The sequence below is a fragment of the Parus major genome, chromosome 4 (genome assembly GCF_001522545.3).
Source record: "Parus major isolate Abel chromosome 4, Parus_major1.1, whole genome shotgun sequence".
Classification (NCBI taxonomy): Eukaryota; Metazoa; Chordata; class Aves; order Passeriformes; family Paridae; genus Parus; species Parus major.
Window position 1 is genome coordinate 50,739,384 of NC_031771.1, and position 25,433 is coordinate 50,764,816.

The 25,433-nt window shown below is 41.9% G+C and overlaps 2 protein-coding genes across 7 annotated transcripts in view; one reads left to right on the forward strand and one right to left on the reverse strand.

Moving 5' to 3' along the window:
- The window catches only part of SMIM20 (small integral membrane protein 20), a 69,863-nt gene extending 47,502 nt beyond the window's left edge, over positions 1-22,361 (reverse strand). For 2 of the 5 annotated variants that reach the window (XR_001520905.3, XR_002001639.2), the window contains exons 1-4: positions 21,782-22,361; positions 17,411-17,467; positions 12,499-16,128; positions 9,585-9,718 (exon numbers count right to left, since the gene is read on the reverse strand). Coding sequence is in view for 2 of the 5 variants with exons in the window: in XM_033513544.1 (XP_033369435.1) it covers positions 16,091-16,128; positions 17,411-17,467; positions 21,695-21,890 (291 nt within the window). In the remaining 3 variants the exon portion in view is untranslated. Of the gene's footprint in view, positions 1-9,584; positions 9,719-12,498; positions 16,129-17,410; positions 17,468-21,694 lie in introns of those variants that run through there. The other 3 variants (XR_004496899.1, XM_033513544.1, XM_015623961.3) reach the window with 3 other exon arrangements.
- Positions 22,305-25,433, forward strand: part of SEL1L3 (SEL1L family member 3) — a 34,249-nt gene continuing 31,120 nt past the window's right edge. For both annotated transcript variants that reach the window (XM_015623952.3, XM_015623953.3), the window contains exon 1: positions 22,305-22,522. In XM_015623952.3, coding sequence (XP_015479438.1) covers positions 22,466-22,522 — 57 coding nt within the window. In that variant the 5' untranslated portion in view covers positions 22,305-22,465. The remainder of the gene's footprint in view (positions 22,523-25,433) is intronic.

Genomic DNA, 25,433 nt, shown 5'->3' on the forward strand with positions numbered 1-25,433 from the left:
ACCCCTTGCACATGCTCAGAAGCAGGTGATATTTATGTGGCAGCATCTTGTTTTCAAGAAAAACAACATGTAATCCTTGCATGAACAGCCTCCTGTTGGCTAAAGATACAGCCCTTTTCTGTATGTCATTGCACATTAACAAGTGACCTCTGCATCTCAAAAGAAGCATCCAAAGACCTATCTGCTGTTCTATGAGGAAAATATGCACACACATGAAGAGACTACTGCTCTTGCTTCTGGGTCACTGGACATTTTCCTGTATCAGACATTATCTGAACATACACTCAGCAGATGGACATGACACAACCTAGCCAGAATCTGTTCTCACAAGTGATAATCTACAGAACATTTCACTTTTCCCCATTTCTCTCCCCCAAAAAGCAGCAGTAGAAAAGAGAAATGTATCTTTGGGACTGATCTTTTGTCTTCAGTCCAGGTCACAGATCTTCTTGCCTCCTAAAAATAAGACAAATGTATTTTTATACTCAAGTGACCACAGCTCATGTGTACCTACCTGAGCCAGCCATGCAGTGGCCTACTCAGGTCCTGTTACCAATGTAATGACATCAGCATGAGCTTGGCTACAGAAACCACCTATGCACTTAAGGAAATGTTTGTCCAAGCAACCACAGCAGTACCAAACTCAGTGTAGGCTATATGGATGGAAGCATCCAAAACCTGGCTCAAATACATCTGCAAACACAAGCATTAGCCTATCTTTCTTAATGTTTTCAAAATGTTCAGAAATTCTGGGTGAAAGATGCTGCATCAGCACAAAAGCATTCCCAGAGCAGTAAACATACTTGGCTGGACCAGTGCCTTTGCTTGAGCTCTGATTTGCTTCAAGTAAATGCAGTCATTTATTGCATGTTTCACCTTCTTGTGGAACAGCTGCTGTCTGCAAGGAGCCAAATAGCAGACGGACTCTCAGTCCTCCTGAGATACCTCTGGCTAACAGCATGCATAGCTTTCCTCAGAGGCTAGCATGTCACTGAACAGTTGGTTTACTCTGAAACACCGCATGCTGTAGGTGTTTCCAGCTGCCTCATGAGGTATTTGTATAAAAACCCATATTCCTGAGGACTCCGTGCAGTCTGAACCAGGAGCAATATATTTGTTTTAAAGCAGTTCTTCCATATCACAAACGAGAAAATTTAGAGAGAAATGACCAGCTCTTCAGGGAAGGCCCAAAGTAGGGTGGAAGCAGAGAGAGTTCATAACACTGCTCATCTTACGACAAGAACTTCTCTTTGGTAACAGGGAAGGATATGAAGAAAATTATAAATAGAAGACCACAAGGAAGTCAAAGGGTGCTGGACAGTCAAGACATACACAGTGAACAAAATGCAAACACTGGCTGGAAAAGCACTGAGGAATTTACATTTCATTCAAAACACAGTAAGTGAACAAAAATATTCAAAAGCAAAATTAGATATGGCAGGAGCCAAGGGAGTTTTTGCTGTAGGACTGTCAGAGGACTGAACAGAAAGTAAAGAAAGCAAGACTGCCATGGGCTGCAGGAATTTGGCTGCAAGAAGTCCTGTCTGAATCTTGCTGCTCACCACATAGGGGGCAGTGCTAGAGATGAGGTCTGAGGGCATCATGAAGTTGCGAGAGAGAGAAGTTGGAACAACCTTTTAAATAGACAACACACATTGCTACTCCAAAATATGGAATAGGTTAAGGTAATGCCTAGATTCTGTATAATGTGCTTTTGGACAAGGTGAGCCAGACTCTTACTGGTTTAGACATCTGTAGAGTTTGGTTACTTTAATTGTCTGTGAAAGAGCTCCTCTCAGTTTACACCAGCTTAAGCCTTGTACCCCCCCTCTGAACTCACTATTACCCATCTTAGATTTAACCATGTAACAGCTTCAAGAAAGAGCAGAAAGTCATGCCAATCCAGCCAGGAATTCCTCTGTGCTCCGTTCCACTCAGAGAAGTTTTGGATATCACATACAGTTAATGACAGATGGTGGCACATACAGACCCCTGTGCTAAACTAAAGCCCAGCAGCTGAGGGTCTCCCTGTACATCTGAGAAGGTAGGCTCAAATCTATTCCTCCATTTCAGCTTTTGAAAGTTTGAGGAAAAAGAGCTGCGGGTTGATGATTCTTTGTTTTTTTAGTCTTTAGACAAACTGTTTCATTTTAACATGCTGTATTTGCCTGGCCAGTTTAGTATAGATACAGGTTTCCTCACCCCTCCGCCAAACTGTCTCAGGAAGCTTGCCCCACTCTAAAATAAAACAGAATAGAAATATCAGTACCTTTCATTCAAGGCTGAACAGTAAGAGGTGCTTTCACAAGGGCAAGATACACTCAACTAGGCAAACCATATCTGGTCTTTGTGACAAGCAGAAGCTCCCCATCATCCCTGGGCTCTGCACCTCAGGAGTTGCTTGCCTCAGTGTAATGCAGAGAACAGTCTTGCACCTGCACCACACTAAGAACACAGCCTGCTCCAGGACTCACACAACCAAACTGAGCTCCAAGAAGTGGGGACAAAGCAGAGCACACTTAAGGAGCTGATGTCACGAACAACAAACAGACGTGTGATTGTGGCTAAAGGGAAACTGAGAACTCTCTATTCCTATGTGTACCTATGCGTTCAAGAAAAATCTCATTCCTTTTAACAGGCAGTATTCAGTGACTTGAGGATCACCCTCTCTTTAGATAAGTACATAACATGAAGTGTTAACAGGAAACAAGGAGTGTGGGCAGAGAGCAAATGTAGCCAGCAACCACGGCCACTCATGTAGTCTGTACAAGTCCGGTGGATCAATAAATGTGTAAAAGTGACAACAGCTTTTTCAGGAGAGAATTGATTACCCAATGGCAAGTAAGGTGATCTTGTAATTGGTACACTCTACAGGTACATGGAAGACTACCAGGGACTAAAACTTGGACCCCTTGCATCTCGTGAGTGTTGTAAACACCTAACTATTGGCTACTTTTGGGGAGGGAACACACATTTCCATATCTTTGCACAACAAAACCTTCAAAAGATTTGTTTTCATCCCTGTGTAAAGAAAGGAACATAATTTTAAATCTCAGAAATTCAAGGAACAAAACGATTGTTTACGACACATGTTTGTAAAGAAAATAGTGCAGTTACGTCAAAGTTTGTAATTTACCCTTACAGTACAAAGGTAAAAGAGCCTTCAAACTAGACTGCTGAACTAAGAGCCAACAACAGCTACATTTTAACCTTTCATACAAAAAAAAAAAAAAAAAAAAAAAAAATTGACCACAATTATATGGAGGCCTACTTGCCCCATCTACTGGCCATTGGGGAGACTGGATTTACATTGCAATTAAAAGCATCATCACTGGGGCAACAATTCAGTCAATTCTCAGGTTATCAATTCTAAATTTAAACACATGCATAAGTGCTACTAAACACGTAAGTGCTCTACCAAACTGGAGCCTGAGGTCAATTATTTAGCATGGGAGAAATAGAAATAACAAACAAAGAGAAAAATGTATTATTTTCAAAGGAAATACTAGGGCAGCCTATTCAGTAACACTAGTTTGTTAACCTTGAAAAATTAAATGAATATGAGTTCTCTTGTTCTGAAGTGGGCCAAGGTAAATTAATGCTATAAGATAGCAGGCTGCAGAACCCTTGTCACAAAGCAGCCATATGTACTGCAGCTCAGTAAGGTCATCACAAGGTTACCATGCCACCTTATGGATTTTTAAAATACATATTTGTTTAATAAATAGTTACATAGCAAGTTAGGTTCCCTAAAGGCCTGTTGACCTTCTATTTTTCTTCTCTGCATGCAGTGAATCCATCCTTCTGAAGTCTATTCCTCTGAGGAACAGGCTGATGTCTAAAGGGAAAACAAAGTTTGAGTCGACTCGATGAGACCTTTTACATTACACTAGAAGGAAGACTTGCTGGATTTCTCTCTTTTAGCACATGCCTCACTCTCATCATGTTCTTCAAGGGCAGTACTTGCACTGGTAATGTAACATCCCTCTGTTCCATGAACTCCCATACTGGTTGCAAATTCAATTAGATGTGCCTAGAAAAGAGCTGCAGCCAAGGGAAAGAGCATCAAATACCCTGGCAGCAAGCTTCCCACTTTGACTGGCATTGCTGATACACCTGCAAGCTGACTCACCATGACATCTTACACACAGCTATCCTGTCTCCATGTGACCCCAGCAAGCCTCTGACAGTCTGCTTAGGCAGATACTCAGTATGCAACTGTATTTCCTGCAAGGCACACAAGCCTCCCCCTCAAAGAACTTCTGGGTTTAGTAGATTCTAAGCAGAAACAGGACTATCAGCATGTATATCTAGGCCAGGCATGAAAGTTCAGAGAGGCATTAGTGTCACACCACAACAGAGAAGGATGAACCACCTTCTTCAGCAAGCAGAGCTCAACATTGTCTCCAGGAAGTACAGGTGAAACCCTCTGTTTTGAGGAGCTGTGACTCTAGTTACCCAGGAAACTGTAAGAATAAACTAGCCACAGCAGGCAATAGACTGTAAAGGAGGAGAGGGAACAGCATTGCAGCTCCACTGAGCCTCATTCAACTCAGAGGATAAATCTGAGAAGCAATTATGACTACATTTAAATATATCACCTCTATAGCAGACAGGGAAAGAAATCATTTGCGGTAGATCTAGACCTGCTGGTAAACCAAGTGATGGGTTGCACATGAAATTTCATAAAGTTCATGCACTGCTCTGTGGATCATCACAAGAAGTGTACTTAGTCTCCTCCCAGAAGTATATTTCAGGATGAGTTTTGCCTTAAGGGGATGGTCAAATGTTTCAGAAATCACTCAAGTCCAAACCCTACAATGCAAAAAAAATAAAACAACAGTGCCTTGGTGCAAATGCTTGTACAGCCACTGCACACAATTACAGTGTAAGCTGGGATCCAGCATTTCTAGATGACATCCCTAGAGGTCACAAAAAGGGCCAAGAGATTTTTTAGCTGAAGCACGTTAACATCTAACTTATTATCTAGGGACTGAGGTAAAAGAAATACTGTTGGTGTCCAGAAGTATCTCCAGGGAAAACCCACTGAAGACAGATCTTGAGGGCTACTTCTTTGAGTTCTCTGAGCATCACGAGCTTGCTGAGGTTCCTTGCAGGCATGCAACCACTTGGCATGCTTGCACTAGACATCAGGGGAAGAAAAGAGCTGACAGCTAAGGTGTCACTTGGAACAGTGCATAGAAATGAGGACTACAAGCAGTGCCGAGAACTGCTTGCAGTGCAAGTTGGTTTCCTCAAGAGCAGGTGTTTTGGGAGTCCTGTATCTAAGCTCACCTGACTTCCTCAATATTGACTTCCTCAATAATTTCTCATCTGCATGGGACAAGTAGCACCACTTAAGAGTACTTCAATTCTTCAGCCTATAAAACACTGAGTAGTAGAATAAAGGCCAGTATTTACACCTGAGAAAACAGGTGCCAACTCTGCCTGGGCTTGTGAATTCACGCACAAGTCTCTGTACATGAAGACCCACCCAGAGAAATACAACACCCAATAGCTCAGGATTCATCTCTCCTGAGACGATGCACAACATTCTGCTCCCTGAGCTTCAAGTCTGTTGTGCTGGGAGGACCCCCTGAGAGCAGCTGGTCATGTGGAAGCTGCTAGAAAAGGAGCCATAGCAGACAGCTGTGAAAGAGGCAACCCTGCTGAAGAAAGACACAGAAAGGATGCCAGCCCATTTTTAATGGCCACAGAGTTGTACTGCTCTCAAAAACAGCCTCCACAGACAAGAGTCAGACTTCACAAATTCTCTAGTCCCTCATGGCAGACACCTTTGACAGACCAAGTTCTGGCTTATTAGGCTGGGAAAACCCACTCTGTTCACTATGCAAAACCAGATTTAGACATCTGACTTACATCATGGGCCCAAAGCTTATTTTGTCAATCCAAGCTGATAAATAATCCTGAAACTGGCAAAAGCAAATGTTTGGCAATAGCTTTGAATATAAACCAGGCTCTAATTGAAAGCTACTACGAAGACTGCAAATAAACCTTGTATTCCTTCTTTCACTGTTGCCATCGATGTACATGAGACAATCCTTATCCCACAACTTCCTATCTCTGCCCCATTTTCAGTCTTCAGAAACAATTCTCAATTCTTATTTGCATTGTACTTGACAGATCGATGACCCTTTTTTTTCCTTTTCGTAAAACAAGGTGAATGAAACATCATTGTTCCTCATTGTGAATAACAGCATAATTAATTACACAGTACCTTTTAAGGAGAAAGTGTAGCACTGTTCTCTGAAAGAATTTTCTTGGTTACATAACAGAACTAAAATACAATTTGCCTTCAATTTTTTCCTGGGAAGAAAGTCTACATTCTTCAGCTGTGAACTTAGATTACTGCTTTGTTTTGGGGGTTTTGTTTATTTTTGTTTGCTTGTTTGTTTTCTTAGTAAAAAGAATAAAGCACAAGAAGAATACAAAGATAGGGTTCTCTAGAGAGTGAACCACATATTTTGTATCAAAAGAAAATTTGTTTCACTGGAAAATAAGCAGTGCAGAAAATGCTAAATGAGAAGTTTCACTCTACATCTAGACACCTAGGAGTAGGCAGTTATCCAGCAGACTAGTCCCTGTTTTGGGGATTCTTCTGGAGTGCAGGGGTAACTATATCTTTAGCACCAGACATACTAAAATTCAAGACAAAAGAAATATGCAAATCAACTGATGTACCACTTCTTGCAACTACCACCAAAAAAAACCACATTAAAAATATTCTTAAAGGTGTCACTCACCAGGAAATAAACATCCAAAGGACTGGAAACCACTCAGCTCTGACACTCTTGCTTTCCAGCTCCTTGCAGAAGTCTGGCAGCACCTTTCCAAGCACCACCTGCGTCAGGGCACACTATAGTGTCCCACAGGCTCAGCTAGCTCACTTTGACATAGAACAAGGCATAGGTGCTGGAATTGGCGCAGGTGCTGGAATCAGCCCAGGGGCTCAGTCCCAGCTGGCACATTTTAAATGATTTCCAGACCAATGGAAATGAGAATCGAGTGTTTGGAAAGACCTTGCGTGTAGAGACTTCCCAAATGTTAGTAGCTCTTCTTTAGATAATTAGAAATACTGACTGGGCTGAAAAGCAATAATCGTGTGGACTGTTTGAAGTCTACTGGAGGGTTGATTCTCTTGTTGTGGACTGGACTGGGCTCGGAACCAGCCCATTCCTTTGCTGGTGAGTTTGCACAGACATGACTGTGGCACTTGCTTTGCTGGGTGGAAAGAGATGTGACTACCACTCATGCCCCACTGCATGGCTACCTTCCCAATGCCAAAGCCCTTCTGTCAGTGAAGCTTCAAAAGGGGTATGTTTGACCAGTTCACCCAGAAATAGCTCCTCACCTCTCCTCTTCAAATAGCTCTCGGAAATCCTGTTCCATCCATACTTTTACTAGGAGCCCATTCCTTCATCTGCGGTGGGAAAAGCAAATAGAGCTCTCTAGATTTTCTTCGCTTTGAATGAGAGTATTCATTGAAGAGGCCCTGCTCAGGTAAAGACTGAGACTTCACCATGACCTTCCACTTCCTTAAAAATACTGCAGGCTGAATAGAGCCTCCTGGCAAGACAGATGAACCCAGTCAGTGGCATGCAGATCCCAATGATGGTGCCCTCAAGTGAGAATAGAGACTTATTCTAACATTCATTTATTGTTATCTAAGTAATGCACAAAAAAGGGACAAAGGTGAATCCTTGAATCACTGTAAGGATACTACTTCTCTAGGGCATGCATGTCAAGTCCAGAGATATGAATACCACAGTCCCAGGTATATTCTAACAAGCTTTGCACCAACACGTATGATGATACTTCCACCTACATTTCAGATATCTATGTACTGATTCTGCAGTGCTCCTGGAGATAATGATCTTGTGTACTGACTTACCTAAGCTTGAGGAACTAGCTATAAGACAGCACACAACCCTGAGACATCAAATAACCCTTAGTACCTTGATCTAACTCCAGAGTCAGCCCTGCTTTGAGCAGGGAATTAGATTAGATTCTTTCATTCTCCAAGTGTCATTTCCAGTGTATAGTCTGTGATTTTGTGACACGACTGCTTTCAAGACAGCACATCTGTGAATGAACAATGGAAAGATCTCAGATTTGGGATTGGGAGTTCAATTAGAATTAACGTAATCCTGGCAAAGGTTATTGATGACCCTTGCGATCAATTAAATGCACAAGTAGAAAAACACTGGACAGATGCCTAACACTCAGAGAAGACTTCTGGGATTATGCTTTCACTTTGTTTGAGGCAAGGATACCCTTTCCTGTGCATAATTCCTCTTCAGAAACTCCCTGTCACTTTCTACAACAGAAAATATACAGCAAAATTGTACTAAACATAGTATTTCCCCAGATATCCAGAACATGCAAATAAAAGTGTATCTATTCCTTATTGTATATGAAGTATCACTCTCATATTTACTACAATGATACAAGATGGTAAAGCCATTAGCGTGATGAGGAAGACTTTCAACGTAACAGCTAGCATTCAACACAGAAATATTAATAAGAAGTTGTCCATAAAGAATACACACTTGGAATATGCAGATGATTTTAAGGGTTGTCCCCTGATGTGTGCCAGGAAGAGAAATGTAATGATAACAGGATAGTCAACACATTAACTAACACTAAGAGAACAGAGGGTATGACTCCTATGTCCAGGTAAAATTAGCAAAGCAGACATAAATATTATCATACCTCGGGTATACAGTAGAAGTACGATTTCATAAGCATTTCATACACAAATGAGGCTATTTACCCAGAACACAATCTTGAAAATATCAGAAGTTATTTTCAGATAGCTGGGATCTGACAGGCCTGCTTGGGAATTATTTCAGGACAGAGTGAAGAAGATTTCCATACTGTAAGTTGGAACTACAATTTTTTCCTTGATTTATCTCAAAAACAGCAGAGGAGAAAAAATTCCTGAATCTGGAAAGAATTAAGTGGTTGAAGCCTCCATACCTCTGTTGGAGACATCTGCCCTAAGAGCCATGTTCCTAAGCAAGGCAGTCCTAAATGTCTGTTTGGAACGAAACTGGTTTTGTGGTTATGCATTTCTGTACTACCAGCAGAACACTTAACATGGACACTTCTGGTACTGGAACTGTCTGCCTGCAAACATGGGTAGAAAAAAATCATCTAGAAGATGAGAAATTTTCCATAGATTCAGGGCTAGAATTAGAACCTGGTTGTGAAGACTCATGGTAGTTTCAACAGAGAGTTGCATGCCAACTTACTATCTTAGAAGACAGAAAATAATAGCAACAAAACATCTTTTGCTCTTCTGAGACATAGAGACAATCAGAACTTTAGCTAGAACATGCCATCACAGGAAGATTCCTGAAAAAGGATGGGCAGAGTGACTGATGGTAAATAGGGCATGAAATGGGATAAAGATATCCTTAGAATTTCTAGGATCCAACAGGGCATACAGATCATAATCCAAATACTTCCCAAAGGATGTCACACTTCATGAATGAATCACAAAGTGCCATCAGTGTCATTCATCTAAAACTGGTGGCACAATTGAAAAATTTTATTTTTACCTTTATCTGTATCTCTTCTGTGATCCCAAAGGATTGAAGCAAAGTGAAACTTCTTATGTTCTTCAAAGCATTCATTATCTGGTTGTCATGCCTGCCTTGTCAGGAGCCTTTCTAAGAGAAAGGCACCCAATGACCTGTGGAAACCAGAACTAGGTGAGAACACCTTTGCACCCCCCAAACAATTTTGCTAATGAATGCAGATGTGACCATTCACTTAATCACATTTTGTCAATTGGACTTACTTGCTGCCTTTCCTCCTCTCCAAATCTGATGAGTGATATTTTTCTGTCTGAATAAATCCATCCTTGTGTTCTCATAGTATTTACGGCAATTTTCTATTAGCCAAGCCTGGTTCTTATAAGTCACTAATCAGTGACAAAAGACAGGATGATTATGAACTTCTGAGCTTTTTAAATAAACTGATTGCAGCAAAGATCTCTCCTTCCCACCTGGACTGGGGGGGCAGGTCATTCTCTGATGTTTAGGTACATCTAACAGAATGGTTAATTTTATGCGCATCATGATGAATCCAGACAGCTGGAGTATGAGAATGTCCAGGTACTTATTTGGAAAACATCTGTCTACCTGTTCTTTTTCCCAGAAAAGCACACAAGAATCATAGCAAACTGTGACATAAAGAAAAGTGGGGACAGTGAAAAGTCCCAAAGTAGAACATGTCAGAGTATTAATTGTACTACCTAATCAGGTAAACCAGCTTGTCAACCTGACAAAAATCCAGGGGATATATTCCCTCTGGACTTTATCAAAGCATTTGGAATGATGTCACATGGGAAACAATTAGTAGCTGCAAGAACTGTATGCCAAGAATGAAAGCAGCTAAAAGCGGAAATGACAAATGGGAAGTCATTGGCCTGGATGGATTTTACTGGTGGCATTCCTCAAAACACTTTCCCAGGACAAATTTAACGTAAGTTTTTGGCACAAAAGTCAAAGTACACTAATGAAACTTTCTGATTAAACAACTTGAGAGGCAATGTCAGAGCAAAAAAATAGCTGGAATGGTAGCTATGGGTCAAAATTTAACTGCTAAGTGCAATAAAGAATAACAAGGTTTTGCACTGCACCAAAAGCTTGTTAACTGGAAGCAACCAGGAGGAACTCTGAGACATATGGCTAGGATTGCCAGACTTCATGTATGGGAATGTGTCCCTCAGATCCTCACAGTTCCTTGCAGGCTCCTTCATTTAGTGGTGATGCTGGCATTGTTGTTTTGATCCAGAAGCAGAGAGAGGTAGGCAGCCAGGCAGCAGAGGTCACAAAATCACATAACCCTTATTAAAAACATACAGAAAATGCAAGGAGTAGAAATATCTCCCAAAGGTTCTTAGGTGGGACGTGGGATTTTGGGTAAAAAATCCTTTGTCATATGGAACATCCAGCAAGTCTACATCAGCAACTCACAGGGTAACTGTAAGAATCAGAGGAAGACAGAAGCAGACAGTGAAGATTCTAAGATTAGCTGCTTTCCAGGCTTCAGAGGACTCCTAATGGTACTGTTCAGCCATAAATGTTACAAGTTCCAGTTCTTGTATGAACTTCCTCATACCTGTATATGTGAGGAGTTATGGATCTAGAGCTGGCCTGCCACAATCACTGGCACCTGAAAATTTATATAGAATAGATAAGGGAGCAAATACTTCTGGTTAACATCCATAGTGGTTTCTCTTCATCCAGAGAGGAAGAATACATTCCTAGACTGTGCCTGAGCCATCCACTTGTGGGGCACTGAGAAGTCCTCTTACAGGAATTTCTGAAGCAAAGGGAACACCTTCCTCCCTTACCTTGACTGGCATTGCTGATATTCACCCTTCTGAATTATGGAAAGAAGCTGATAGGAGGCCTGTGACCTGGGGCCTGACAGACACTTTTTAGCACGAGGTCCTTTCCAGCACACATGATTCTGTGATGTTTGGCCTCTTAAGGCAGGCTAGAGCAAACGAGAGCTATATAATTCCTCCTCAGATACTCTCTTCTCATGTTAACCTTGCCTTGCCTAGGAACTTTCTTTAGAAAGGTTTACTTCCAAACTGCTGGGGAGGAAACAAAAAAGAGGTCAAGAGGTAACCCAATTTGCTCTGCCCAATCTGCTTGCCTACAAAGGCTGTGTGCCAATGGATTTATGTCCTGCGCTCCTCATGCTCCCATTCAACTGAATGCTGTCTCCAATCCACCACTCCAAGTGTTCCTCCAGGGCTACAGGAGAAACACTTCCCAGCGGTATCTGAAGTTCTTTCTCACCTCCTTTCACTGTGCCCCAACCTCCTCTCCTCAGTACCTGTAACTCTTAGAAGGCTTTCAGTTGCTTTTTTGGCATGCCAAGGTCAGAAGGGAGGACTCAGTGTTACAGAAAATAAGGGAAATAGCAACTTGAAATATTGAAAATTGCTGAATCACAAAAATTGCTGAGGCACCTGGACCACTAAAAAAAGCTGACCAATTTTCTGCTTTTTTGTACAGCTCTACAAAACATTCACATTGGGTTGAATTTAAACTTAGTCATATTTACAGTTCTTCCAAAAAAAATTGCATTGTGAAAAACAGATGAGTTTTCTGTTTGCCTCCCAAAATTTAAAATTTTCATTTTCATAACATAGTATTTCAGCAGTATAAAGATCTAGGAAATTTCATTGTTATTTTCTTTTGGAAGATTCCTCAAAACATTTTAAATTCCTGAATACCTGAAAGAATTCCTGAAACAAAATATCTGATTCTCACACAAATTCAGACCAATTTTCCCTAACCTTGAAGAAAACTTCTCACACAAGAAAAAAAATGTTTTCTAGAGCATCAAAAAAACCCACACTCCTGTATTTTCCTTCAATTGCAAATAAGGGGAACACTGCTTATGGCTATTTTACAGATGGAACTGAAGGTCAAAGGCTAAATTACTTACCTGCTGCCAGACAAAAGCGGGGTAGAATATGGAATTGACTACAACAGTCCTATTTTCCAAGACAGTGTCTTAAACACTGCACCATTTTTCTTGCAAGGCCCACACAGTCTGCACTATGGAGAAAGAGACCTCGGATCACAGGTCCGACCTAAGCTTTGACCTGAACTTTGCGTTTTGCTCTCATCTGCTGTACGTTGTCCACATAGAAACAGTGTATATTCCACAGCACTTTCTCAGAAGCTGGAGAATAATTTCCTTCCACTAACAAACATACTTTTTTGGGTTGTGTGGAACAACAGAAAAAGCCAATACAGCTTTTCATTTACTGCTGCATCTGCATGTTAACATGAAGGTCAGTAGGAGTGTACACAATACAGAGAAAATGAGTAGTTAATTATTGCTAGACTGCAAGAAGGGAAAACACATGCTTTAATTTGGTTTAGAAAAGAGCAAATCATGAGAACTGCTTCTTCTGGGCTGTTTTTTCATAGGAGGGCATACATAAAGTAAAATTCACAGTAACTGGAGGCTATTTGATGTGCTTTGAGCATCACAGATAAAAAAATCCCTTCTCATCATTTGGAACAATTTCAGTAAATAATTACAATATTCAGCAAGAAGAATGCCATTTGATTTTTTCAAAATCCTGAGGGATTTTTCTTGCTGAATATTATACTCATTTATTGAAATTGTTCCTTCTTGCACATGTGTATAATCTGGCAATTTGCCCATGTATTTTGCTATATTAACTCCTTCTTAAGTGTTTGTACTTGAAGGTTTCATTGGATCATCAACAATCTGCAGTGCTTCAAAACTAAGCTGTATTTAGACCTAAATGCTTGATTTGCTCTTTATGGAACAAGTTTTAATAATTTCAGAACATCAGCATATAGTAGGCCAAAACCTAGTACAACCAGTTTCTGTTGGGATGTCAAACAATTGTTTAACACTTTTCTTCAGTCCTTCAAGGGCTGAAGGTATATTTGCTATTCACAATCCAGCTATAATAAATAAGCAAATCACATTCATGTAACAGGATAGAGACAATGGCTTTAAAAATGTTTTAAGAAAGCATTTTTATCAAAACAATCAGAGCAACTTGACCAAAACTAGCAAATCTAGTTGCTCTGCAGAACCCAGGCCTAGTTCCTCCCAATCACCAAATTAACAGCAACTGGAGATTATGAAAGTAGTGAAGAACTCCTACTTCTAGAGTAAGACAAGAGTCCTGGAGAGCACAGTTCACTACATTGAACTTCACTTGTCACTGGGTAGCTGGAATAAGAGGCTTATGTCAAGCATCCACACGCAGAACAAAGCATTGTCTCAATGTCAGCTGCAGGACTAGAACATACCACACAAGAACTGGGCAAGTCTCCAGGCAAGTGGCACATGCCAGAGCAATCAGAAAATTTCAGTGTAAATTCTGGAAAATTATTGCAGTACGTACCTTGTTGACTTTGTAGTTTTACTCAGACAGAATAGCAAAAATGTGAAAAACACATTCACTATTCTAATGCTTTAAAGCCATGCTCCATCAGCCCACTTTATTAGGTGGAACATGAATGGGAAGTGATGCTCGTTAATACCAATGTACACTGTCACTTCAGTAGTATTCAACTGATATAAAAGAGCTCTAGATTCCATACAAATTGGCAATCACAAAACTTACTGAGCTTTCCTACACCAGAAGGAATTTATGTTCATGACTAACAGATATGTATAGTTCTGTAAATGCTAAATAACTGAGTTCAGATTCAAAATCAAATGTTTTGCGACATTTAAGTAATATGAAGGCAAAAGGCTCAGCACTTGCCACCAGCAGCCACTGTTCAGAAACCATCTAACATTTTTCTTGGCAAGATCCAGACTCAGCAAATTGCTCAACTTCACAAAGCAAACAAGAAGAGATTGTCTTATCTCTTAACCCCAAACTAATCTCTGTCACATCCTTTATACTGATGGTTCCACACTTCCATGATATATGATTTTTAAGCATTTGTGTCACCAGGTGACAGAAGCTGCATCATGTAAAAAAATTCCCATTCTCTGAAAACTCTTTGGTTTGCAGCTAGTCAGTTATAGACGGAGTATCTGCATTTCAGCAATGTTTTATTTTCACTGAGGAGGTGTTTCAGATGAAAAAACTTTGAAGTGGTCTGATGCATGAATGTTTTGTTCAAGAAAACAAAAAAAAAACAAGGCTCCCTCATTTCTGCAGTCTCACTGAAGAAAGGTTTAAATGATTAAAAAAACCCTTTTCAGCTCTACACTTTTTGCAGCAAATACTGAATTAGCTTTTTGACAGTGTTGCTCTGTTCCGTGCAGTGCAAATACGGACTGAAAGAGGGTGGGTTTAGATGAGCTATGAGGAAGCAGCTCTTCACTATGAGGGTGATGAGGCACTGGAACAGGTAGCTCTGAGAAGCTGTGGATGCCTGAAGTGCTCATAGTCAAGCTGAATGGGGGTCTGAGCAGTCTGGTCTAGTGGAATGTGTCCCAGATCATTGCAGCAGGGCTGGAACTAGTGCCTTCCAACTCAAACCAATCTATGATACCTACACTGAATGAGTACACTCACTGGCTCCAACTACAATGCAAAATGACCTGAGAACTCAATGGAACCAAACACGGCTACATTTTCCCAGTTAGCAAACAGAAAATAGTCTAATGCTTAGAGTGATAACAGGAGACTAAATAAAAACTAACTCAGAGGAGGAGAGGTGTGTCTGAGTGGGAGAGTAATGACAAAGGTAGAAATAGAATAGCAAGTAGCAGAATGGCAGTTTGGAAAATAAAACTGTAAACATGGAGTCTTTAATCTGTTGTCCCAATAAAAGTGTGTGACATCCAAAAAGATGACAAACACCAGGTAATATCAGGAATAAAACTCTGAGCGTACACTTTTCAAAACATATTGAATTCTGCAATGATCTTTAAAATGTTATGTGTCATAATTCTACCTACTTAACTACATACATTTTCTCCAAGTTGAGTCTGCCTGCCTGCAAGAGTTAACTGGTAAGAAACCTCCTTGTGTTTATCCAGACCCACAAGCTCTGTCATTCTATTTACTCCCCTTGTCCTGTGGAGGAGCAGGATTAAGAACGGCCAGGGGAACACCTGGCAGGCAGCCAACGTACCTTCCACACACATTCGCAAAACAATGAAAAATAGTGCACATTGGTTTAAAAATTTTAATGTACAAATTTACACTCACCATGTTGTAACTTTCAAACTAGGGAGGAAATTGCAGCAGTCTGCACGATTTATTCTATCCATAATTTACTCAATAAGTGTCTACAGATTAGAAGCAAATCCGTTTCCCTTTTCTCAAGGATATAAGTATTTCCTTTCTATACTCAATAATCATTCAGCTTTCTAACTAGCTGTGAGCTATGCATCAGCATTCTCTCTCAAAACTAGTCTGGTTTTATCTCTTGGGATTCCAACCAGTAGCCTTTGTTGCTCCTTGTGTGACCACACAGCACATTCAGAATTCTCTTCCAGTGACACTCAAATACACACTTCAGAGAAAGAAGCAGCAGCTGAAGGCGTCCATCTTCAGTTTTGCAATACACCCAGCCACCAATCACTTTCTTCCAAATGGATTCGACCACACTTTTAACCCTACAAATCAAATATCAGAATACCAGCAGTTGAAAATTTATACTGTTGGAGAAAAAAAAAACAACAGGTCTGCTATTCCAGCTTTTCTGCACTGAATTTGCAACTCTGCTTAAACTTGCAAAAATATACAGAAAGACAACCTGATCTTGATCTTAAACTTCAGATAATGGAAACATCTATCACATTCTTAGTTATTCACCTAGGTAAGGTATTCTAATATTATTGGATCAATCATTTAGAACTGCACCTTGCACTTAAATTTGTCTTAGTTTCCTTTTCAACTAATGGATCTCATAACTTACCAGCAGCTGAACTCAGATGAAAAGAACTTACACTAAGAAGAACTGCATCTCAGAATGCAGAAGTACCTGCATATCAGATAAATGAGCCAGTTCAGTCCTCTTGAATATTTAGTAAAAAAGACAGGTTTACAAGACCTCTACTTCACAATACCCTTCCTACTCCTCTTCAGCATTTCACCCACTTCCCTGGAAAGCAAGTCCTGCATTAATAGTCTAACCAATGCATATAATCAGCTTTAATCCTACTTGATTTTCACCTGCTGCTGATGTTAGGCTTTTTCAAAAACAAAAATACATTACTGTTTAACATATTCAGATATTACATGTTTCATCAAGACAGGCATTCTCACATCTTTAATCAAGAAATGCCAGCCTTGCGTGATGAACAGCCACTCCATTTAGCATTATGAAAAATTGAACTATCAAGGATAGCCTGCAATACTTGAATTTTACTTCCCCCATATGCTTTTCTAAGCTTTCCACTGTCAACAGCAAGAATCCAAAAGCTATTAGCACAGCATTCCAAATTTTCCTTCATGTGTAGTGGATTTCTGCATGGCCCATCCATCCATGAGGCCAGAAGGCCCTGCCAAAGTGCTGATGAGCTGTGTTTCAGCAGAGTTCAGTATTCCACAAAACTGGGGCGCAACTTTGTTCTTTATAGGTACAGCTCAGCCTATCCATGGTTCTTGTTTGCTCTGAGCTGGTTCAGAAGTGGAAACTGGCCTCTATTTAAGAAAGTGTGAAGACAACAAACTGCAACTTCTTTGGCCAGTTAAGTCATTTTAAGATGTGTTGCATTAAAACCGTAATTTTTCAGTGAGCAATTAGCCTGAAAAAAATAACTTAATGGCAAGTTTATTTAATATATTTTTACTAAATGTATTCTTCACTGTATTATTTAAATCCATATAAATATTCAGGTCTTACTTCAAGAGGGTCCTTAAAACAATCAATGCAAACACAAAAATCAAGTGTACCTGCAGGCTGAATATCCTCTTGAACAATACCAGCTCGGTTTATTGACTGTTCTTTCTCTGGAAAACAGAACAGAAAGGACACTACTAAAAAAAAGAAAATACCAGATGTCTTGATTGCACCCAGTAAAATAATCTTGAAAATTTTATTAATTCTAGATGCTACACAGTAAAATTCTGTTGAGTATCTACCTACCGAATGTGAATGTAGTATTCCTACTTCACTGAGAAATAGGCCTGTTTTGGGAGACTACAAACAGTCAGACAGTCATCTTAAAACACTGCCTACTGTTTGATAAAGGTGCCAAAACACCTGCCACGGTCCCAGCACTTAAGGAATGACTAGTACTTTTAGAAGCTGTCATACACATGCTCATCATAAAACTAGTCAAAAGATTTTCTTCTTTTGGGCAATTCCCATTTTCAGGCCCTGAAAGACCTTGAAACCATATTTCATGACAGCGCCTACAAAATTGCTGCTTGCAAACTTTGTGAAATACAGCATCTGAGGGATATTTTCCCATACACTGGGCCTGTCTCAGGCTTTTCTTTTTCCTTTGAGAGATTCAACCACTTCCACAAAGAGAAATGGAGTAAACTACACTATTTTCCCTTATTAAATGGCCCTCCTTTTCTTCCACTTCCAGTTACGCACTTTACCACCACAGTGGTAGTCTGAAGCAGGAAGTCAAAGCTCAGGTGGATTAACCTTTTGCACTTTGAACTTTTGAGGCCTTTAAAAACCTGCAGGGTGCACATTTGCAAAGGAAGCTCAGAACTAAGCTCAGCTTGAAACTGAAATTCTTCATTATCCTATCCCTCTGGGAATGCACTGGCACTACATGCTATCAGGCTGTCTAGCTACAAGCCTAATGCTACTGGAGACTAGCAGAAATACCACAATAATTGATTCTCCTTGCATGGGGACAGGCACTAAAGGCACATCCAGGCTCTCCATTGTTCACTGAGCATGGTAATTCCATTTCTTCCATTTCAGCAGACAAAATCTCAGGAATCAAAGGAAAAGGCACAAAACCCAAAAAGAGAGAACAGAACAGATTTGGGCAAGGAGACTTCCTGTAGGACATGAAGGAGAAGTGTTGGAGTCTGAGATACAGAGTGTGTGCCCTTGTTTCTAATACTTAGTTCTAGGATCCAAAGAAACACTGAATTTCATATAACATGAAATTCATGAGCATGTTTTCATGGTGATACATGAGAACAAATGTTTAAGTTAGATAGAAAAAACTGAAAATGTACATGTGTAGATTAGAAAGTTTCTTAAATCACTGGGTGAAAAAGTAGTTTAGAGAGCAAAAGACAAGATGGAGGATTTAGGGTGTAGTCTCTTGTCTTTCTGCTTTCTTCTTCACGTTCTTCTCCTAGAGGTTTTCGAGTAGTAGTAAGTGATTAAATAAAGAATGCCAAAATGCAGTACACAGGTGTTAGGTCATTGAGTCACTAAGAAAAATAATTCAGTTGGCATCTGTTAATTGAGTAAATGGACATATGAAAGACCTTGAAAAGGATCTTTGTTAGCCATTTTACACCTTTCTATCATAGTGCACATAGCTCCTTGTTGCTTGTAATGCTGATAAGAAAAGAATAAGCAACCAAGACCGAATAAGAGAAAATTGCCTCCTTCTCATCAATCTTCAGTTCAAAGAGAAAAAGAATCGAACCCAAAAGTCCTTAACTAGACAAAGAAGGATATTCAGTCTTGAGTGGAAACTTAGATTAGAAGAGAGGAAGGGACAAAAACAGGAACTAATCTGAGAGTTCTGGGAACACACTTGGGTTGTGCTGTTAGCAGCAGGAGCTGTTGAACGGTCAGGCAAAGAAACCAGTGCAAAAATGCAAGAGGTGATAAACACAGATAGGACACAGAACAGTCAATAGGAAGGCTGCTGTGGGGCCTGCAATCAACTTGGAAGACAGGTTAGACAAAGAGAGGACAACAAGGAAGATTCAGTCTTGGTGACAGGAGAGCCACATCACAGGATGGGTAAGGAACAGTCTCACTATTCAGAAAACCAGGAAATCTGTGAAAATGTCACAAAGACCAACTGTCAAGCCACTGTTTTAGTTAATCCATGTGGAAAGTCTGTGCTGAGGGCCTCACAGTTTCATCATTGCCACTAAACCGTGTGTTTCATATGAGGAAACAGTCTTTTTTACAGCTAGATATAGGCAAGAAAATATTAGAAACAGCAAAGGCACAAACAAGTATTTAAAACCTATGAAATTATATAATTTTAAGTCTAACTCCTCTGTGCACTATTTACGGTTCATATCAACAATTTGATTACATACAGTTTTTCCAAGTAGCTTTCAAATTATTTGTTAAATTGCTAGGAATTCCTCTGAAGATGTTTGAGAATTGTGCAGTAAAGTCTTCTTCCTGATCTACTTCACTTGTGTAGAATTTGGGAAATACACAGGAAAAACAAGAGTGAAGGAAGAAAAGATTGCATTTCATGATTCAGATTGCATTTCATAGTTCAATGTCAATCCAGGTAACTAAAATTCATTCTTGCCTTTTGCATGATTACTAAGTGATGCTAATCAAAACGCCCAACTTTTAGCACACAGCATGCCCATAGACAGAAATACTGGGTATTGACCCACAGCTCAAGCCAATAGAGGGTGGGAATTTCTACAGAAGTTGTCATACAGCTCACTAGACTGTAGTCAGAAAATCCTTTGTACCCCAAAAGTTCAATACTTTGGTTCAAAAACCACAACTGTACAAGTCCACAACCTTGCCTCAAGTATTGTGATAACAAATGCTTATCCCTCTCATACTGCAGTGATGAACATCAAGAAGAGCTCACTGGAAATGAACAAAGGTGATATCGGATAGAGATTCAGCTGCAGGTAATAAGTAAAGTTTACAATCAGGTATCAAAGCAAAAGTTTGTGCACTTGCAAAGTGTGAATCAATCATTTTATATCCTAAATAGAGATTAAAAATCCCTCAACTGATAGGAAACATCTACTCACATAATTCACATGTACAAAGGATGACATGCTCCACTACTGCCAAGCCACATTTCTAACACAGCATTTTTTGAAAGCATAGCATAAACATAAAAGATTTAGCAATAAAGTTTTCAAAGGGAACACAGAGTAGGAAACATAATTGTGGGAAGTTTCACATCCTTGAATAAAACCTTGCTTGTAAGTTAAACTTTACTTGAGCTCTAATGCAAGGCCAAAGCCCCTCCAATAAGATCACTAAGTTTGTTATCCTTTTTTCTTTTTCCTTCCTAGAAATCTTCACTTGTCTTGGCAGATTAATGACATATATCTTCATGTTATCAGCTTGCTTTGTTTCATAAAAATTAGAGGGGTCAAGGCTGGTTGCACCAGAACTTTCCCTCAGCAGCATTTCCCAGAAGCTGAGGAGTTATGGGTGCTCCCCCTAAGGAGCACCCACCTGGAGCCACTGAGGCTTCACACCTGGAGCTGCAGGTGCCTTCGAGGGCTTCCTGGACAGAGTCACTTGTAGGCTTTTGCAGGTTTTCTGGCAGGCATTTCTGGCAGGAAAGCAGGGTTCTCCTCAGGAGTCAGCTTCAGAGACAATGCAGACTGAGACCAGCTCTAGCAAATCAACACAACTGGTTGCCAAGTTTTAAGTTAGATGTTCAGTTGCAGCTGGAAAACAGGACTTGAACTGCTCATCATTGAACTTGAACTGCATAAGTGAATATTCTGGGCTGGAAGGGACCTTTAAAGATCATCTAGCCCACCTCTCCTACACTGAGCAGGAACATCTGCAGCTAGATCAAGTTGAGCAGTCCTGTTGAACCTTATCTTGAATGTTTCCAGGAATGGGACACCCACCACTCCTCTCGGTAATCTGTTCTAGTGGTTCACCACCACCATCGTAAAAAAATGTATTTCTTCTATCTACTCTGAATCTACTCTGTCTAGCTTAAAATTATTACCTCTAGTCCTATTGCAACAGGCCCTAAGAAGTCTGCCCCAGATTTCTTACAAGCTCTCTTCAAGTGTTCTGCAAGGTTTTCCAAAAACCCTTTCTTCTCCAGGCTGAAGAACCGCAACGGTCTCAGCCTTTCTGCATAGGAGAGGTGTTCCATCTCTCTCATCACCATCTCTCTGATCTCAATCTCTTCAACTACATCTCAATCCTCTAATGAGCAGCTGAAGGATGTTATTAATCACGTGCTGGCCAATAACTTGAAATAAGAGTACGGCGAGCTGTATTATTTCGGTTTTCAGGTATCTCCTAGAGGAGCAGAAAGCCGCTCGGGAGTTACTCACCGAGCAGCAGCCCCAGCCTTCCCCCAAGCCCGGGCACAGACCGCGCCATAGGCGAGCCCAGACAGCTCCCCCCGCGCAGGGACTCACTGTACTCCTCCGGCAGCAGCAGCGGCCGGAAATAAATGGGGTAAAAGGCGGCTCCCACCACGGCCACGAAGGCGCCGAAGATGCCGAGCGTGCGGGACAGCCCGGCCATGGCCCGGCGGTGGCGGTGCGGGGCCTGCGCGGGGCCTTCCGGGACACGCACGAGCGCCGCGGGCCCGCCCGGCCCAGCGAAGGGGCGCCTCCGCGCGGCCGGCGGGGCGCAGTGCGGCACGGGGCCGGCGCGGCCGCGCTGTCAGCCCGGCCCGGGCAGCCCGAGAGGATGCGCCCCGGTCCCGCCGCCCCGCCCTAAAGCGCCTCGCCCGACAGCGGGCGCCGGCCCGGCCCGGGACTGCGCCGGTAGCGCAGCGCCGAGGCGGGAGGGCGGAAGCCTCCAAGGAGCTGCCAAGGGAGCGGGCAGGGGCGGCTCTGCGCGGGGATCCCTCCCGGGCGCGCCGCTCCCGGGACGCCGCCCGGCGCCTGCTGTACGGAGCTGCGAGGAGCCTCCAAAGAGCTGCGCAGCACGGCCGGGCCTCGGCGTCTTCTGGCCCAGCCCCTCCGCACCTGCGGCGGCGGAGCGGGCCCTGCCCTGGGCGGCGGCCCCTCCTCCAGGAAGCCGGATCTGCCGCATCCTTGTCGCCGGGCCGGCCGCGCTGTCCCTGCCGCGCTGGACACCGCCACAGCAGCAGCATGCGGCCCCCGGCCGAGCCCCGCCGCCTCCCTCCGCTGCTCCTCGCCCTCCTCACGGTGAGTGCCTCCGGCCCCGCACCTGCCCTCGCGTCCCGACCCAGGCCGGGCGTCTCGGCGGGGGCCGGCCCGTGCGGGGCCAAGGGCCGTACCCGCAGCGAGCCGGAGTCCGGCGGTGCGCGGGGGGATCGGGGCCGGGGCCGCCTCTCACAGCCAGCCCCCCGCTGTCCGGCCTGGCTCTGCGCCCCCTTCCAGCCCCTAGCGTCACGCTGTCGTCGTCACATCCAGGGGTTAAGCTTTCTGCCCTGGGAGACGATAAACTTCCAGAGTGGAAAGAATGGGAGGCCTTTGACATCTGCTTACAGATGCACGACAGTGAGCATAGTGCTGCACTGGCTTACGGAAACAACCGTGGTTTAGGGCCATTTACTAAACTAATTTTTCATCCTTTTTCTTGCGAAGCATAAGCTTCGGTCAAAGTCTTTGTGTGGCGGTACCATGTTGGTGCTGATGGAGAGCAGCAGATGAGCACCCCTTTTGTGTCATGTCTTCTTTTCACCTTAAAGTGAAAGCATCTTAAAGTGTAGCATAATGTGTTGGACATTTGCAGGTCAAGGACTGCGGTTATCTTCAGGTTTTGTGCAAACAGGTGCAGGTTTCACAGGGTTATATGGAATTTCTACAGGGCTGAACTCATGGAGGGTCCTGTAGAAATCTCCAGCAAACTAAAGAGTTACTTGCTCAATAATTTCTGTATTATTACATTACTGAAAATGCTCAGTTTCCTAACACTTGCAGTGTTTGCCTCCCACATGGATTTTTATCCCAAGATCTGATGGGTTGTTGGGCTAATTCACTCAGATTCAGCAGAATTTAAGAAAAGAGAAAAAAAACATTTACAGCTTTAATGGCTAAGTTGCCCCCCACAACAAAGCCTTTGTCTGTCTTGTTTCCCTAGTTCATGATAATATTTTGAATCAGCGTAGCTGGCCTCTTTAGTGTGCTGGGAAACGTTTATTTTTAAGTCTCATAATCACATTCAACGTGCAATCTTTTCATCCTTGTTCTATGTCAGAGGTGATGTACATTTAACTCTGCCTTGTCTGATATAACAGAGGCTTCCTCACCAAGTAGGAATATTTAGGTGATACATACTCTATGCACTGTGTAATGGCAACCAAGTGGTAACAGAGGCTCAGCCATGGTCTGGAAGTTTATGGTCTGCAGTTTCTGCCAGGCCTCCATCAATGTGGGGCTGCTCAGGGTTCTTTGCTCCATGCTGTTTATTGGATGAATAAGAAAGAGGGGGTGTTTGTTAGGTGGGATGTAACAGCAGATTCAAAACTACTTCATGCATTTTGGCAGCACAGGCCTCAAGTAATACCCAAGGACTAAAGAATACAAAGTAAAATGAGGAGCTGTTTAGCAGGTCAGGCACTACAGAGAAGGCACTAGATCAACAGAGCTGAAGCTAAACTTAGGCGTCAGCAGGCGTGTTGCATTGTGCTTAAGTGCTCTGGGAACATCATGGAAATTGTTCTACAAAGAACTGGGTTTGGGTTTCATAGCTTACTGCTTTGGAATTCCCACCACAAAATTTCTGGCATTCACTGGAAGTCAGATGAACATATTCATACACTGCTGCATCTTTGTTAATGAACTGTGCCAGACCAAAGCTGTCTTTCCTGGAGTTTAGTTCCCACCTCTCGGGATAACCACTGAGAAAATTGAGAGCTGGCTGTGTGTGTTTTGACAGTGAGTGCATGTGTGCGGTAATCACACATTAGTACCCCTATGCTTTGTAGTATCTACCTGGTAGATTTTTCTTCTCATGAAAACTACATGGCGTTGTGTTCCTAGTATATTACCATCTTCCTCCTGACACAGCCCCCATATCACAAAGATTAAACTATTTACAAGTGCTCTTTATTGTACGATCAAGAGATATGAATACTAATCATCAAGTACAGGAGGTTTAGGATAATTTGTTGCTGCTATGGGCTTTTAATGTTTTTGGAAGTATTTAAACCAAAGAAGAATTGTGTTGGAAATGTAAAAGAATAGTATGTTTTGTCAAGTCAAGCTCAGAAAGGTACTCAAATTAGTACTAAAATCAAGTCTCTCTCATCAACTTTTATCTCAATATTTGTGTATGTGTGTTATTCCAGCATATGGTAGACGCCATAATATGTGTTCCAATGGACACCAACCTCCTGTTGCTATTCCTTTTTTAGCTCCCTCAGTTTGCATAGTTTTTACAGTATCGCAGAATCACAGAATATTCTGAGTGGGAAGGGACCCATAAGGATCATTGAGTCCAACTCTTTAAGTGAACGGCCCATAAAAGGAATCATATCCACAAGCTTGGCATTATTAGCACCATGTTCTAACAGATAAGTATTTTGTGGAGTGGGAAATAAGGCAGAGAGGAAGGCTGTTGCTCTGATGAGATTGCCTATTGTAGAAAGCCGAAATACTGAGTTGCATACTGTTTTGTGGGTTTTTAGGGTTTTATTTGTTCAGGGTGTATATCTTGCTGCTTAGATGTGTTTATTGGTGTTCAGCATCACTGCACATCTCACTTGCAATGTCTCTTGTTGGATACAAGAAGACAAAAAGCATTTTGTTGCAGTTATGGAAAGCAGTTTAAGTTACATGTTCCCTAGAAATACGAAACAGATCTAGTCGTCTAGAGCTGCACATCTGCTCACAATGATATCTAGATTTTTCATCCAAAAGCTCCCTCATTCAGTTACATCTTCCAGTAACTGTGCTTAATAAAGTCAAGTACTTGAAGTAAGCAGCACTTCTGTGCATAATTGCATTCAACTAACAACCCTTGAACTCTTTTGCACCTCTAAGGAGGCAGGGAGCTGGGGGAAAAATAGCATTTGATCACACATTTCATCAAAAAATAAAAAAATCCTCATCTCTAGGAACAAGGAAGTAGTATAGGACCTAGTTCTGACTT